The 14,089-nt window shown below is 34.1% G+C and overlaps 1 protein-coding gene across 1 annotated transcript in view; it reads right to left on the bottom strand.

Annotated features, from left to right (window-relative positions):
- Positions 1–7,303: 7,303 nt before the first annotated feature.
- The window catches only part of LOC124364091 (lachesin-like), a 98,734-nt gene continuing 91,948 nt past the window's right edge, over positions 7,304–14,089 (bottom strand). Inside the window, exons 10-11 of the mRNA XM_046819274.1 lie at positions 11,276–11,400; positions 7,304–8,389 (exon numbers count right to left, since the gene is read on the bottom strand). Of these exons, the coding sequence (XP_046675230.1) occupies positions 11,282–11,400 (119 nt within the window). The 3' untranslated portion in view covers positions 7,304–8,389; positions 11,276–11,281. The remainder of the gene's footprint in view (positions 8,390–11,275; positions 11,401–14,089) is intronic.

The raw sequence follows: 14,089 nt of genomic DNA, 5'->3' as shown, positions 1-14,089 counted from the left end.
ATGTAGGTAATGTTTTATTTCACTATTCATATGTATATAGCTTCTGTAGTCTTTAGTATATATAAGTATAATCATTTTTTATTAACCATTTGCTCTTGTAAATAATATTAAGCATAGCAGTAGTGTGCAGTGAAAAGTTTCTGTTGAAACCATATCCAATGATTAGTGTTTAGATGCCACGGAGAGCAGCCAGGCTGATAACAACTTGTACTGTCTTTCTGGACTCAGATAACAATCATGTTTTGTATTGTTGTCCACTGACCACATTACTTGTAGAAGTGGTCAGTTAATTCCAAGTCAGTCTTATGTTTTGTACTATGTACTATTATGATGGAATAAATTCATTTATCATTTATCATTTTTACCCCACCTTTATCATGAGAACTTCTATTTCGAGTAAATTTATTCCACTATTTTATTCCCTGAACAAACTGCATGTAATAGACCAATAAGATGAAACTGTACATCATCCTGCAATACTTTAAAAATAAAATGAAATATAACCTTAAGTTGTGTCAATGAATGTTGCATATAATAACTAGACTCACTACCAAAATTTATTTTCTTAGTAAGATTAAGCTCAAATTTTAAATTCGTTTTGTGATCTCTTACAAAACTTTGGTACGCCAAGAATTAGGTTGCATTAACCTAAAAAGAGCTCCATATTAATTTTAATTGGTCAAACCGTCTAGAAATAAAAGGGTTGGTGATTGTCTTTTGGATGACCATATATTGCTTCGTTTAGAATTTACGGTCAGTTTTAAGTTAACATTTATATTTTATCACCCTTCATACAATTTTATAACAATTGATATTCAGTTCAAGTTGACTTACATTAAGGGGAGGAGTTGACAGGATTCTTAATTGCCTCTCTTGCACTTAAATCATGTTCCAACTAAACTTATTTGGGGATGTGTCATCTTTGACTGATCTGGATCTCACAGTCAAGGGAGACAATGAGCATCATCCGCGGTAAACACGTTTTTGGGGTGGCTGTGGCAGTCGATCGTCTGTCAAGATCTTATCAGGGGTATCTTTCAGTTCGATTAAAATATTCCACACCTATTGAAAATGGATATTTTTACATAATGTGACAGATGCGCAAAATATTATTGCATACAATTTTGAAAAATATGTATAATTTTTGTCAGCGTTTAAAATATTTAAAAAATATACTTTACAGTCAATTGGTGATCCCAAATTATTAACTCGAACTTACATTTTGAAACTATCATTGTATATTATCACTTATTCATGTGAACACACATAGTAAAAGTGTCAAAATGTGCACAGTGAATATTAATTTTGTTTGAAATAATGCTCTACTCATCTTGTCATACGGTACAAATTATTTTGTGTTTTACGCACCATGTTTTATGAAATAAAAACACCTAAATATTCCTTAAAAGTCAAACAAATTGTTGATTTTAGTATTGACTATAATATCCGGTTTATTCTGTTTACAAAGATTTGTTAGTATTGACGAAGTATTTGAATATTTAACCAAAAGCCATATTCAACCAATAGAATAATATTAAACATTTAAACGTAAACGGGTAGAGCTAATAATGCACATATGAGTTTAAAGTTAAGTATTGAGTGGAGCTGTATCAATCATGTAGTCTTGATCAATGAAGTGATCACTGTAGGCTCGATCAATAACGTGATCATTGCAAGCTCGATCAATCATATGATCATTGGAAGCTCGATCACTCACGTGATCACTGTAGGCTCGATCGATCTTGTGATCATTTTAAGCTCGTTCAATAATTTGATCACTGTAGGCTCAATCAATCAAGTAATCAATATATCTAGTCAGTGATATACATAGATTATCTATCACAGGTTGCCAGCTTTATACTAATAATGTTGTATCCATTGTTAAAGATGTTATTGTTAATTATTCTTTGGACTCTATATTGTCGTTTTGTCACATAATTCGTTAATTGTAATTAAATTTGTTCTGCTCTGGATGATTTTCCATTATCGATATGTTTTGCATGTCTGATTTATCACTATATCTATTAATCTTGTAGGTAATAAACATATTTATATCTTAGTGTAGTCTAAGTCACAACTAGTTAGAGTTTCGTATATTTCATGCATACGGTATTGAATTCTCAATTTAAACAGATTCCAATTATTTTTGTTATTTTTCACTTGACTTGAATACAAATTTATATTATTTGAATTCCTATACTGAAAAATGACCACAACCAATACTTTATTGTTTAATTTTGTGATGAAACAGTGTTATCTTCATCAGACAAATCATAAACGAAAGCCTATACTAATACTATTGATACTAATACTATTAATACTATTGAATCTTTGTTTAAAAATACAAATCATTTTATAAATTTAGTATTGTGGTAGAATATTTCTAAATAAAACATGCAGGGTTTATTTCAAAATCTACTTGAAATTTAAGTACCATATTTCTATAGCTAAATGATGTAGTGACATTAGCTTTATGTTTAGATGTATAACGAATTATCTGGGACAGAGTAATGTAAATTCCAGAATTGCGTGTTTCTCTCGTAATACGAGGAATTTCCGTATTTTTTTGTTTTCCAAGGACTACAATTTATATAAATAAAATTCTTTACTCACCACTCTAACTTCAGCTGACTGAATGGCTATGCGTTACCGGTGATAGATCATCAGTGGTTTATGTTCATGCTTTACCAGTCTTCATATTGGACGCCGTAAAATAAAATAATATTTAAAACACTATATGTGTGTATTTTTTATAGAGGTGGGGGAAAAATACTTATGATTATCTTGCAGAACCAGTCGTTTAGCCTGAGTATGTCGGACTCAGATGACAATATCGACTGACTACCTCATCTTTCTCCATCCCCTGTATATCCGCAGAATCCGCCGCTAGGCATTACTTGAAGGGGAAAGGATATAGAGCTGCAGCTCTTTCTTCAGGTAGTTAAAGTGATATCTTCCATGTCTTTGACTCTCTTTCTTTTTATGGATCGCAGCTCCTTAAGAACTTTTGCGGCGAAAGTACTGTTCGCGTTCCAGGCAGCTTTCGATGGAAGTATTACTTCTCCTAGTGTTTCTGATTGTAATGTCCGGGTGCGTCCTCTCTTTATCTGCAGCATCCTACTGCGTTTGTCATCGACACATGCTATGCTACAGTTCTTCAGTGCTAAGTTCAACCGTACTCGACGTGGATGACTTTCGTCGACGTTAAAGGTCTCGTCGTTCTTCGGTTAACACTTAGATATTTCCGGACATTTGCCATCGTTCAGTGAAACAATAAATCAGTAACACTACGGGAATTCCTGACTTAGGCGTGCCACAACGTTTTTGTAAGATTTGTTTATTTTAACCTAGTTTGTAATTATGTATTAGGTTAGTGCTCTACCTGAAGAAGAGATCAGATTGCAGATCTCGAAACGTAGTGTTACTGATTTCTTGTTTCACTGAACGATGGCAAATGTCCGGAAATATCCTGTTTCATTCACAATCCTTCCATCGTCAAAAATAACCTTCAAACAAAGAACACTTAGATATGCAGCATTCCAGCGATAACGCCCACCGCTTCTTCAGATACTGTGCGAAAGGCACTAGGGCACTCAGCCAACATATTGACGCGACCTAATTTCTTGTTCTAGGACTTCAAGAGCATCAGCGTAGGTGGAAATTCCATAGTTCAGCACTGAAGGGACCTAATGACGAGAGTAATTTCCTCCTGCACTGCCTTGGCTCTCCGATATTCGGCATCTGACATGATAGACTTGCTCTCACTACCGATGCCTTGGCACTTACATGCTCCACTTGCTGTTTGAAATTGAGCCAAACATCAAGCATCACTCCGAGATACCGTACAAATGGTTGGGATGTAATTTCGTGCTCTCCAACTCCCAATGTGATGATTTCCAACTGCTTTCTACTCGTGATGAGCACTGCCTCGGTCTTGTGCTGTGCTAACTGCAGTTTCACCATATCCATCCACTCGCTGACTCGCGCGAGGTGACGTCAAATACGAGATTTATCTCTTCTAGATGTTTGGCAACGATCACCACGGCTACGTCATCTGCATTCGCCAAAACTTTTACATTATCTGGAAGGACTAGCCTCAGCAAACCATCATACATGATATTCCACAATAAAGGGCCTATCACTGAACCCTAGGGGGCTCCTCTAGTTATTTTATGTTCACTTGGACCGTTTTTTCGTGTCGTATTTTAGGAGTCTGTTCGTAGTAGTAGTAGCTCGCTACCAGGCGGCACAGGTATTCTGGTATATTCTTCTCCTCAAGGGCCCTCATAATGTAGTCCCAGTTGGAGGAATATAAGGCGTTCTTAACGTCTAATGTGGCCACCTAGCAATACTTCTTCGTACCACCCTTACATCTGGCCCCGCGATCGCATCATTGGTTGTGCTGACGTCAAGCGTTCATCGCTCTCTCCGGAAGCCCTACTGATTGTCGGCCAGGGGCGGCTCGACTACTGCTTCAATCCTTTGATGGATTATAATTTTCAGTATCTTACCCTCTGAATCCAACACGCAGAGCGGCCGACAAGGTGACGGTTCATCTGGTGGTTTCTCCCCTTGAGAAGTAATACCAATCGTTGTTGTTTCCACTTCCGAGGGAAAGTTTCTTCTTTGAGACATGTGTTGTAGACTGCCAGGAACAATGCCGGTGATGCTTTAATAGCTATTTTCAAGGCGATGTTCCGGATACCATCCAAACCCGGTGCTTTATTGGTCCCCACTCGACTACATGCTTCCATTAGCTCGTTCTCCGTTATAGGCGGGATTTCTTCCAGTTCGCACTGCACTGCCGGGTAATGAAATTCTCGTTGTTGAGAAAACAGCGCAGTGCCGATCTTCCGTAAGAGTTGAGGGCATGTGGGTGACGGAATCGATTGGTTTTTCATGCGGGTCATAGCCACCTTATACGGTCTACGTGCGCGCGCTCGCGTGTGTGTGCACAAAAAACCGAAAGTGAAAGAAACTAAAACCATAATATGCTTGAACAGATCGTGAGCTAGTCCCATCGTGTACCAACCAATGCGGTGACGGTGCGCTCTCTGCTGCTCGCTCTTGTGATGTCTTTAAATTTAACCTCTGTTGTGTTGTCACCCTGTATTCAGATCGACTTTTTATCACAGCGGAGTCTGTTATGAAATTTCTCATTAAAATTCATATTTTTTAGATTAAAAACAAGGAATTACTTTTTCAGCAAAAGGAAAGAATACCAAATGATATTATACATAAAAATAGGTTTATAATTTTTATATTTTACTCTAGTTGATTTATAGTTCACACAACGTCGACTCATTACCACAGGTTAGTACAAACGTTCTGTATAACTCTTATAATCTCAGTATTTCTAGCAAAAAACGTTACAATAAATTGACATTATATGTTCCTGAAAATGTTCATCATATACTGTAACAGACGTCAAAAGATACGACTAACTCTTATCAAACAATACGCTATCTGTCTATTGTACGTTCTCCATATTATGAAGTAAAATTAAGTACTTGGTAATGAGGATAATTATTTTCCACAAAACACTTGAAAAGGGTGAAAACTTCTCTTAAAAAGCGTCTTAGACAAAAGCAAACAAAGACTTCTTTGTTTGCTTGAACGCGCACAATAGATTGTTCATTAGACAGCGTTAATGTGTCTTCTCAGCGAAGAAAGGTACGACACTTTGATAAACTTACTTTGCCACTTTTTCCTCTTTCTGATATTTAAATAGTTTCATTAAAGTTAGCTACGAGCTGAGTACTAACTAAATTTTATAAAACGAAGTATACAAAACAGAGATTTTTACTTCACTATTTACAATGTTAACATATATTCCCATTGTATACTGTGAGTAAAAACATTTTTAAACAATCTTTATAAACCTAAATTTACCAATAATATATGAGCCATAGGTGTGTGAGCAAGAAGAGGTCGTCCTCAATTAGAAAATCTGACAAAGTTAAATTTAAATTAATCGCTTAATTTGCCAAGCAAAGTTGGGGCTAAGAAGTCCTCTCAAACACTTAACCTGGAGAGCAACGACTTAACGTGACTTCAGGATCACCACAAGTGGCCGGGCAAGCAGGCTGCCGCATACCTAATACTATACAACAATGGCCAAGAGAGATTTCTAGATGACTTGATTATTATCTCTTCGCTGAGCAGTGGATAAAGATTTGTTGTATCTAGCAAGATGGGGTTACTAGCAAATTCTGTACACCTCCTTATCACTCTTAACCTGCTAGGTAGATAGAATTGACTAATGAACAGGAATTATACTCCAGATACAATAGATATACAACGCAACCAGTGCGTTACCAATATCCCTTGTGTTTGCTGATGTAATCATTATTTTCTAATCCAACCCAGAAAATTCTGTAATAGTAATAAAAAAACATTCTGTAGTAAGTTCTGTAGTAGTCAAAGCTGTACTATACCATTATTCCGGTTTTCGAAACCTCATATGGCTAAGAATATTTTCAGGCTATTGTGATTGAGAGGGTATGTAATATAAAATAAACCTGATTTAGTTGTCTGCAGGATTAGAAGTCAAAAACTGTAAAATCGAATTTTTATTAATTGCGTAAATAATCAGAGAGGCGTTTCCTTGATGTGTGATGACATTAATTTGTCCTCTACAGCTTTCCATATATTTTAAAAATTATTTTAGATATTATGTTATATAATAACTTTACTCTTACTGTACTTGTTTATTGAAGTGAGAGTACAATAATTGTCACAAGCAGCACGGGGCAATAGCGTAGCCACTCAAGTATTCTCATTTCCCCAAGGACGCTCGTTTTTTCCAACCAATCAACAGCTGTTTAATTAAGCTGCGCAAACACTGCCTGATTATTTATTCATAGCCCGTAGTGCGGCCCGAGAAATAAAATTAAACATTCTTTCTTAAGAAATACAAATTGTTTCATTCTGTAAGCATTTTGGTATTGACAGTTTATTCCTGTTAAACTTTATATTTGTTGTTCCTCTTTATAAACATAATGAATAAAGTTTTCCAGTAAATTGTACATGAGACGTCATGGGTTTGGTACTCCACGCTGTGGATCACGTTTTATTATCTCTGAAAGTCACATTTTATGAAGGTGCGCTCACATTGGGCAAGGACGTACCTACGTTTCACAATTGATGAAAATGTTATGAAGAGTTTTGGGAATTTATACTTATTAAATTCCAGTTGTTGAATCAAAATTAGTTAAAACTGCAGCGTATCACATTACATAACAACATCCATATAAATGGTTCAAAATTACACCTATGGTATTGTGGTATGAAATACGCAACATTTTACAAAAGAAAGTTTATTCAATTAATATACAGTTCATGGACAACATTTGTAACTATTTACATTAGTGTTGAGACATTTATACATGTTACTAAAATTTATTTGAACATATATAAGAATACATTGGAGTAAAACATCTTGATGGAATTGAGCGTTTGGACAAATGAGTATAAAAATTCAAACGATTTAAGTAATTAAATTCATACATCATTTTTGTTCAAAGATAAACATAATAGTATAACAATTGCAAGAAACAAATATTTGTTGAAAGGTACTAAATCTACTTGAGAAATTTTTACAAGGAGGATAACATTAGAGGGTAAACTACTTACGTAAGCCTAATTACAAAAGGTTTTAGCTCGTAAATTATGTAAAAAATGCACAACATAAAAAGCCTGTGAAAAAGTTCAGTCATTTAAAATAATACAAATGTATATGTAAAAGCTCGCTTATCTTTTGTGATTAATTCCTTGTACAGTACTCTGACAACGATGGATAATAACGTTATTTTTCTTAGTGGTGTAATTTGCAAGCTTGAAAGTACACTGTTCGTAAATAATTTGTTTCAAAATACTTGCAAGTATTTTAACGAACATTCTTGAAGAGCATCTCAACCGATCTCAAGAAGCGTTCTCTAAATCTCTGCTTAATATTAACAAAATATAAATCTTTTGGTCTCAAAGAGTATAAAACTACAGACTGTATAGCACTGCCATTCTAGTTCACACTACGGCGCGGCCGTCTCAAGCTAACACGTACTATGTCGAGAACAAAGCGAACCGAGTGCAAATGTAAGAAATGCGTAGGAATGAAAATAACATCTATTAAAACACGACTTATCGGAAACTTTGGAGTTTGTTCTCAAAGCCCGCCCGACGTCACACTTAAAACAAATATTTACACTTAGGATAAAAGTACACGAATCAAAGGTAACTCTGATGAATTGTGAACCAAAATGGCGCATTTACGGGTTATTCCCCCGTTAGACATAACTTATACACTTACCTATCACAAAATGTCACTTATCTTAATTAAAAATAGTCTTTCTTAGTCTTCTTAGCAATCCAGTATGCACTTCCTTTGAATCTGGAACAAAAGGAACAAAGCTGTAACATTATTTTAAACCTACACATGACGTAGCTATGACGTGAAGAGTCAGTGTGAACGTGGAGTTTAAGTTCCAGTTCGCCTTCTCCTCTGCGTAGTGTCTGGAGTCTAACCCAGTCACACACTTGACTCCTGATATCTGGAATCATGTTCGTTTGAATAGATTCAAAAACATCGGAGACGAAGAAGCTCAAAATGAACTATTTCATCTCAACATCAAAAATACGGGAACTAAAAAATCCAATAAAGGTGAAGAGGTGCTGCCATCGTATCATCAGGTGTACCTGTAGATGCTCCTTGCCGCACCTAATATAACACCTGTAGGGAGGAGAACTAGAGAGTGACGTACTATTCTAACAAAAAATCTAAGGATATAAATTTTTTTCGGGAAAAATAGGCTTAAGAGTATTTCGCATGTAGAATATTGTACAGATGTTTGGTAGGTTTGAAATCAAGAGATCCTTGCAAGTGCCAATTTAAAATTATCTTGTAGCTACTTCTTCTTCCTTCTTTGTATGTTTGTATGTTGTATGTTGCAGTGTATTGTTGTAATACAAATCAAACTAAAAGCATTATTTATAAACAATATCACTACACGTGATATTTTTACATACGTAAGTTTAGCAATTTCTTCAAAAACAGCATTGTGGTAAATATAACTTTTAGCGTTCGATTTCTTATTCTTTGATCACTTAAATGGGATGTAAAAGAAACTACTTACTTTCAACAGTTTAAATGAATTTAAATTTTCAAAGTGTATTTTTAAAAGAAATATTTACAGAATATAGTTCTTACATGAATATTTGGCTTTCTCTTCAAGTCCCTCAACTGAAAAGGCTCTCTTTAGACAATACTATGCTGCGGCAGGCACAATACGTTTACTAAAAAAAAAAACAAAAAACAAAACAAACAAAAAAAAAAAAACAAATTGTAATTTAAAATAAAACAATTTTTGAATCCGTGCTGTGTATTTAGCCGATCTCTTAAATGTATTTTTATTTTTACTTCTTTACTGATTGACTGCTATTTACTATTCTATTGCAGTAAAGGCCTACTTTTCATATGATATGATGAAAGTAAATCGAAAGTTTTTAACGAGATATTTTACACTTATTAATTCAAAAATTAAACTCCAACAATTAAACATTTCCTGTGAGGCCTCTGTTTAAACCAAACCTACATCAGTGAAAACAATCTGTTTTAAGTAATAATACAAAGAGTAATGTTACGTAAATAAAACAATGTCACAATGTAATATTTTACAGTAAGGTAACCTTTAAAAAATCTGGATAATATTTTCAATTTTATTTCCAGTAACGGTGAATTTTGGAAAGGTTCACTATTAAACAAATTATTTAGGTTTCTCTTTATAAAGATTTTACATCACCAATAAGGAATGTTTAAATTAGGATTTTCATTAATAATTTTAGATTTGAAAACGGTGTTCAGTTTGAAGTACATGTTTCTATCTGCCATGGACGATCCTTCTTCTTGGTGATATATTACAACTTGGATGATCGTTTATTCAATTTTTTAATATTCTAAATTTTTAAATTGAAAAAAATCGTGCTTGTAAATAAACAGAGACAGCCATAAACAATATCTTAATCTTATAACTTAAAGCTACATATGTTTTATAATAATGAAACACGTCACATTCGATACAATGAGCTTTCAATGTAAAGAAATATTCAGGGAACGTTGATGGTGATATTCGATACTCCGTGAATACCTTTACACTGATAGGGGTTGTTTTTGTCCTCTAATGAATGGCAAGAATAATCAAGGAGGACAATGGATCCTGGAGGATAGTACAGTGGCTCTTGTCTTCTCCACACAATAGATAGCGGATATGCGGGTTGATACGCTGCTCTAACAGTCTAACATATTTATATGTGATAAATGACAAAATGTAATATTTAGCTCTCTAAGAAAGTACTTCCAACTGTTAATACCTCTACATTAAAAGGGGGATAAAATGAACTTTATATACGAATTACAATAATAACCTTGATAAACTGTTTGTTTCGGTGGATGTTTTGAACGATGACAAGATCTCGGACATTCACAATCGTCAAAAATATATCTTTCAAATGCATATGGAAAAAATAGCTCACTACGTTCACACCAATATTTTGTTCTACATTATTGTGTATTTCTTCAGGATCGTTAGTGAACTGTTTTTTAACGGGGAATTGCGTGCGAAGCCGCGGGTAACTGCTAGTAATTATTATAAATTTTAGTGGCAGTCAATTGCCGTATTTTGTGGTATTTTGATGTTTTAGGCGGGTTTACACCTGAAGAAGAGTGCAGATTTCAATCTTTGAAACGTAGTGTTAATCTTCACTGTAGTAATGTAATTTCTGTATATCTTAGTCACAAATTTTAGAAATTCTAATATCCTTCCAGAAAAATTAACAGTTATAATAATTTATATTTATTTATTATAACAGTTATCTGTAGATGCGAGTGGAAAGATAATTCATATCTAAAATTTCGGCATTGTTTCTATACTTTCCGCTGACTGCAACATTATCCCACTTAACATTTATCTTCATTACAACTTTGGTTTTACGAGTTGTGACCATTGGTAGCGAGCGTGTCAATAACAGAACCGGCTTAAGACATAATAGTTATACTAAGTACAGCCCGCGAGCTTCCATGTAGCGTTATAGATGCGTGAGGGTGAACCGCGCCTAGCAAGGAGGGGGAGTGCAGTGCGTAGTGCAGTAGATAACCACCGCCACTCCACATGACCAGTGGGCTACTGCGCATCGTCAGGCAGAGGATCACATGGCATTTTTCGGCAAGATAGAGTGTATTTTTTAACGATAACAAGTACTAAAGAGCACAAAGGAAACTTACTCTATCCTATAAAAGGACGAGGATGACAAGGAGGGTGATGAGTGACGTCACGGCTTGGGTCCGTAGGCTGTGGTTGGCAGAGGCTATCAGCTCCATGTCCTCCATGTTGGGCTCTGACGGATAGTCTGTAAATGAAGCAGAAAGGTTTATGATAATGAAAAATAAACAGTTTTTATTGATTGTATCTTGCAGTGTTCACACTGCATGAGTTTCTGAACAGTCTAAGTACGGACGACGTGCAGCGTTTGGGTCCACTAGATTACAGGTACAATTTTTCTGTAATTCAAATTTTCAAAATATTTACTAACCAATTAACGTGTAATACAAACAATAAGAGTTAATTTTCTTTTTAATATTGTATACCTTTTTTATTTATTTTAAAATTAATGAGCGAAATTTTTAGATTGAGATACCTGTTTTCCATTTTCAAGTAAGAAACTTTTAGATTGGTGAATTTCTGTTACGTATTCACTATGAGTAAAAATGGGATATTGTTTTGGGGAACGGTTCCAAAGTTCTTTTGAGAGGATCGTAAAATTCAAAAAATGACAGTTAGGGTCATCTAGGCTTCCAAAATTTGCCGGAGTACTTTTATTAAGAAACAGTTCTTGACCCTCCCGTCTCAATTTGTTATGTATTGGTAATATGTATTGTATTAAGTATTGGTGTTCATCTTAACAAATATTACATTGTTTGAGACCCGTACTCAACTATCAAATAAGAAATAGGCGATGGCTCGTTCTTCCAATTAAATAATTATAATCTTTTTAGATATTCAGCTTTAAGTACCTTGGTTATAAATCTTTAATGTACTTCCGGTCAAATCATCATAAAGCCCAGCATTTAAAAAAAGGGTTAGGTAATATTTCTTGATACAAAATTCTTATTTGAATTAAGAAGAATTTTCATGATCGCATATGATAAGTAGTAACATATAGCATAGCTTTGGATAGTTTTACTTTTATGACTGTATTCCGTAAAACATTGACAAACATTGTTGTCAATGAATAATAAAGACTGATACATTCAAAGGTATTGTTGTGTGTTGGGGTAAGTAGGTAGGTTACATGTGTATCACATGATAAAATCTAATGTTTTATATTCACTCTATTTAGAAATTTATTTATCCTGATATGTTTTTGTGGCCATCATGCTTACTTGATGGCAATATGTTATTACTTATCATATGTAGTCATAGAAATGCTTCTTAATTCAAATAAGAATTTTTTTATCATGATATATTACCTATTTGATATTCGATAACGATCAGCCAAATCCCATAGAGTGACATGTAGCAACATACAACATAGCAAGGGTTCTTCATATATTAATTAAGCTTCATGCACATTTTCAAGTATATACGTCATTATTTTGTTACAGATAGACAGACAAACAAATAATAAATTTTTCAGCCCTACAAGTGATTGAATATTCTCATACTTATACTATCACTGAAATACAATACATAGGCTACAATACAATGAATAAAATACTGTATCTTACAAATTCTTTTCTCTATATAGGAGTTGAACAGCAATCTGCGGTGGGGGTTTATTGAGTGAAGGTATTACTTTCCGCTCTCTGATGTGAGCACAATGCCAGGGTATTATCATCACGATACATATAAAAATGTAGATTAAATACAATGAACGATAAAGTTACAACAAATCTATAAACATAATGATATAGAAACAACAGCTTTACAAAGTGTAAAATGGAGACTAAAATAATACAATTGTACCAAGTTATTTAGATAATCATTATTTTATGCTTTAAATGACTCATATTGAAGGTTTGCTTTCCGTAGAATCAGGAAAGTTTTGAAAATTTAATCGCTTTACCCGACCGGCGAGTGTGAAATAAAGTTGCATCCAACAACTAATGAATTAAATTTTGTTTTGTGTTATTAAAACAACAAACTAAAAAGCTCTAGTACATATAATAATAAGACTTTTTAGGTACAATTTATACTTTATTGCGATGATAAATTATTTCCTGTAAAATTTTAAAATAAACAGTAAACCCAGCTATGAATTCTATTGGGTAAAATCTAAACAAGGAAAAAATGAATAACTAGACATTGTATACTACTGCAGCGTTAACAAATAGAAAGAGAGTAACAGCACATTGTTACAGATTGTGATGTTTTACAGGACAGCCACAATTAATGGTTGAATTAAAAAAAACCACATATCAATATATTCAAGATGTAACAATAAAATGATCTTGCCACTGGTTTTAATATTAACCGCAATGTTACGAATATCAACCAAGAGGATACAATAGCACATAAACAAGTATAGACGATATGTTAAGCTGTTTATCAAATCATCGGTACTTAGGTAATATCCGGAGGCCACTCTGCTCCTATCTACTATGTGTTAAAACACAATATAGTTAGTTAAATATATAAGTACGTATTATAAATATAAAAGTTAAAGTTAAAATTTACGAGCGTTTACGTGATATAAAGTCAGAAAAGTTGGAAGATCTGTGACGAAATCTGAGGACCGAAAGTACCGATCGGAAATGCCCCTGGCTACCAGTACGAGCTTCGGTGGCGCCTCCCGTACTTCTGGCGAAAGTAAAAAAAAAATATCCCACGAGATAGTACTCAAACTGAAGGTCAGATCACGTGAGTACCATAAAGGTTGTTTTAACTATGGTACTACTAGTAACATATTTATGATAAACTAAATCTAAACCAACATTTTTTGTTTAGTAACAAGTAGTAGATAGGGTCAGAGAGGCCTCCGTATAGTAAAATGTAGGGAATTTTCTATTCAACTTACTATAATTTTCAAATAAATTAAA

Source organism: Homalodisca vitripennis, chromosome 6 (assembly GCF_021130785.1).
Source record: "Homalodisca vitripennis isolate AUS2020 chromosome 6, UT_GWSS_2.1, whole genome shotgun sequence".
Classification (NCBI taxonomy): Eukaryota; Metazoa; Arthropoda; class Insecta; order Hemiptera; family Cicadellidae; genus Homalodisca; species Homalodisca vitripennis.
This window is presented reverse-complemented; position numbering and strand designations above follow the sequence as displayed.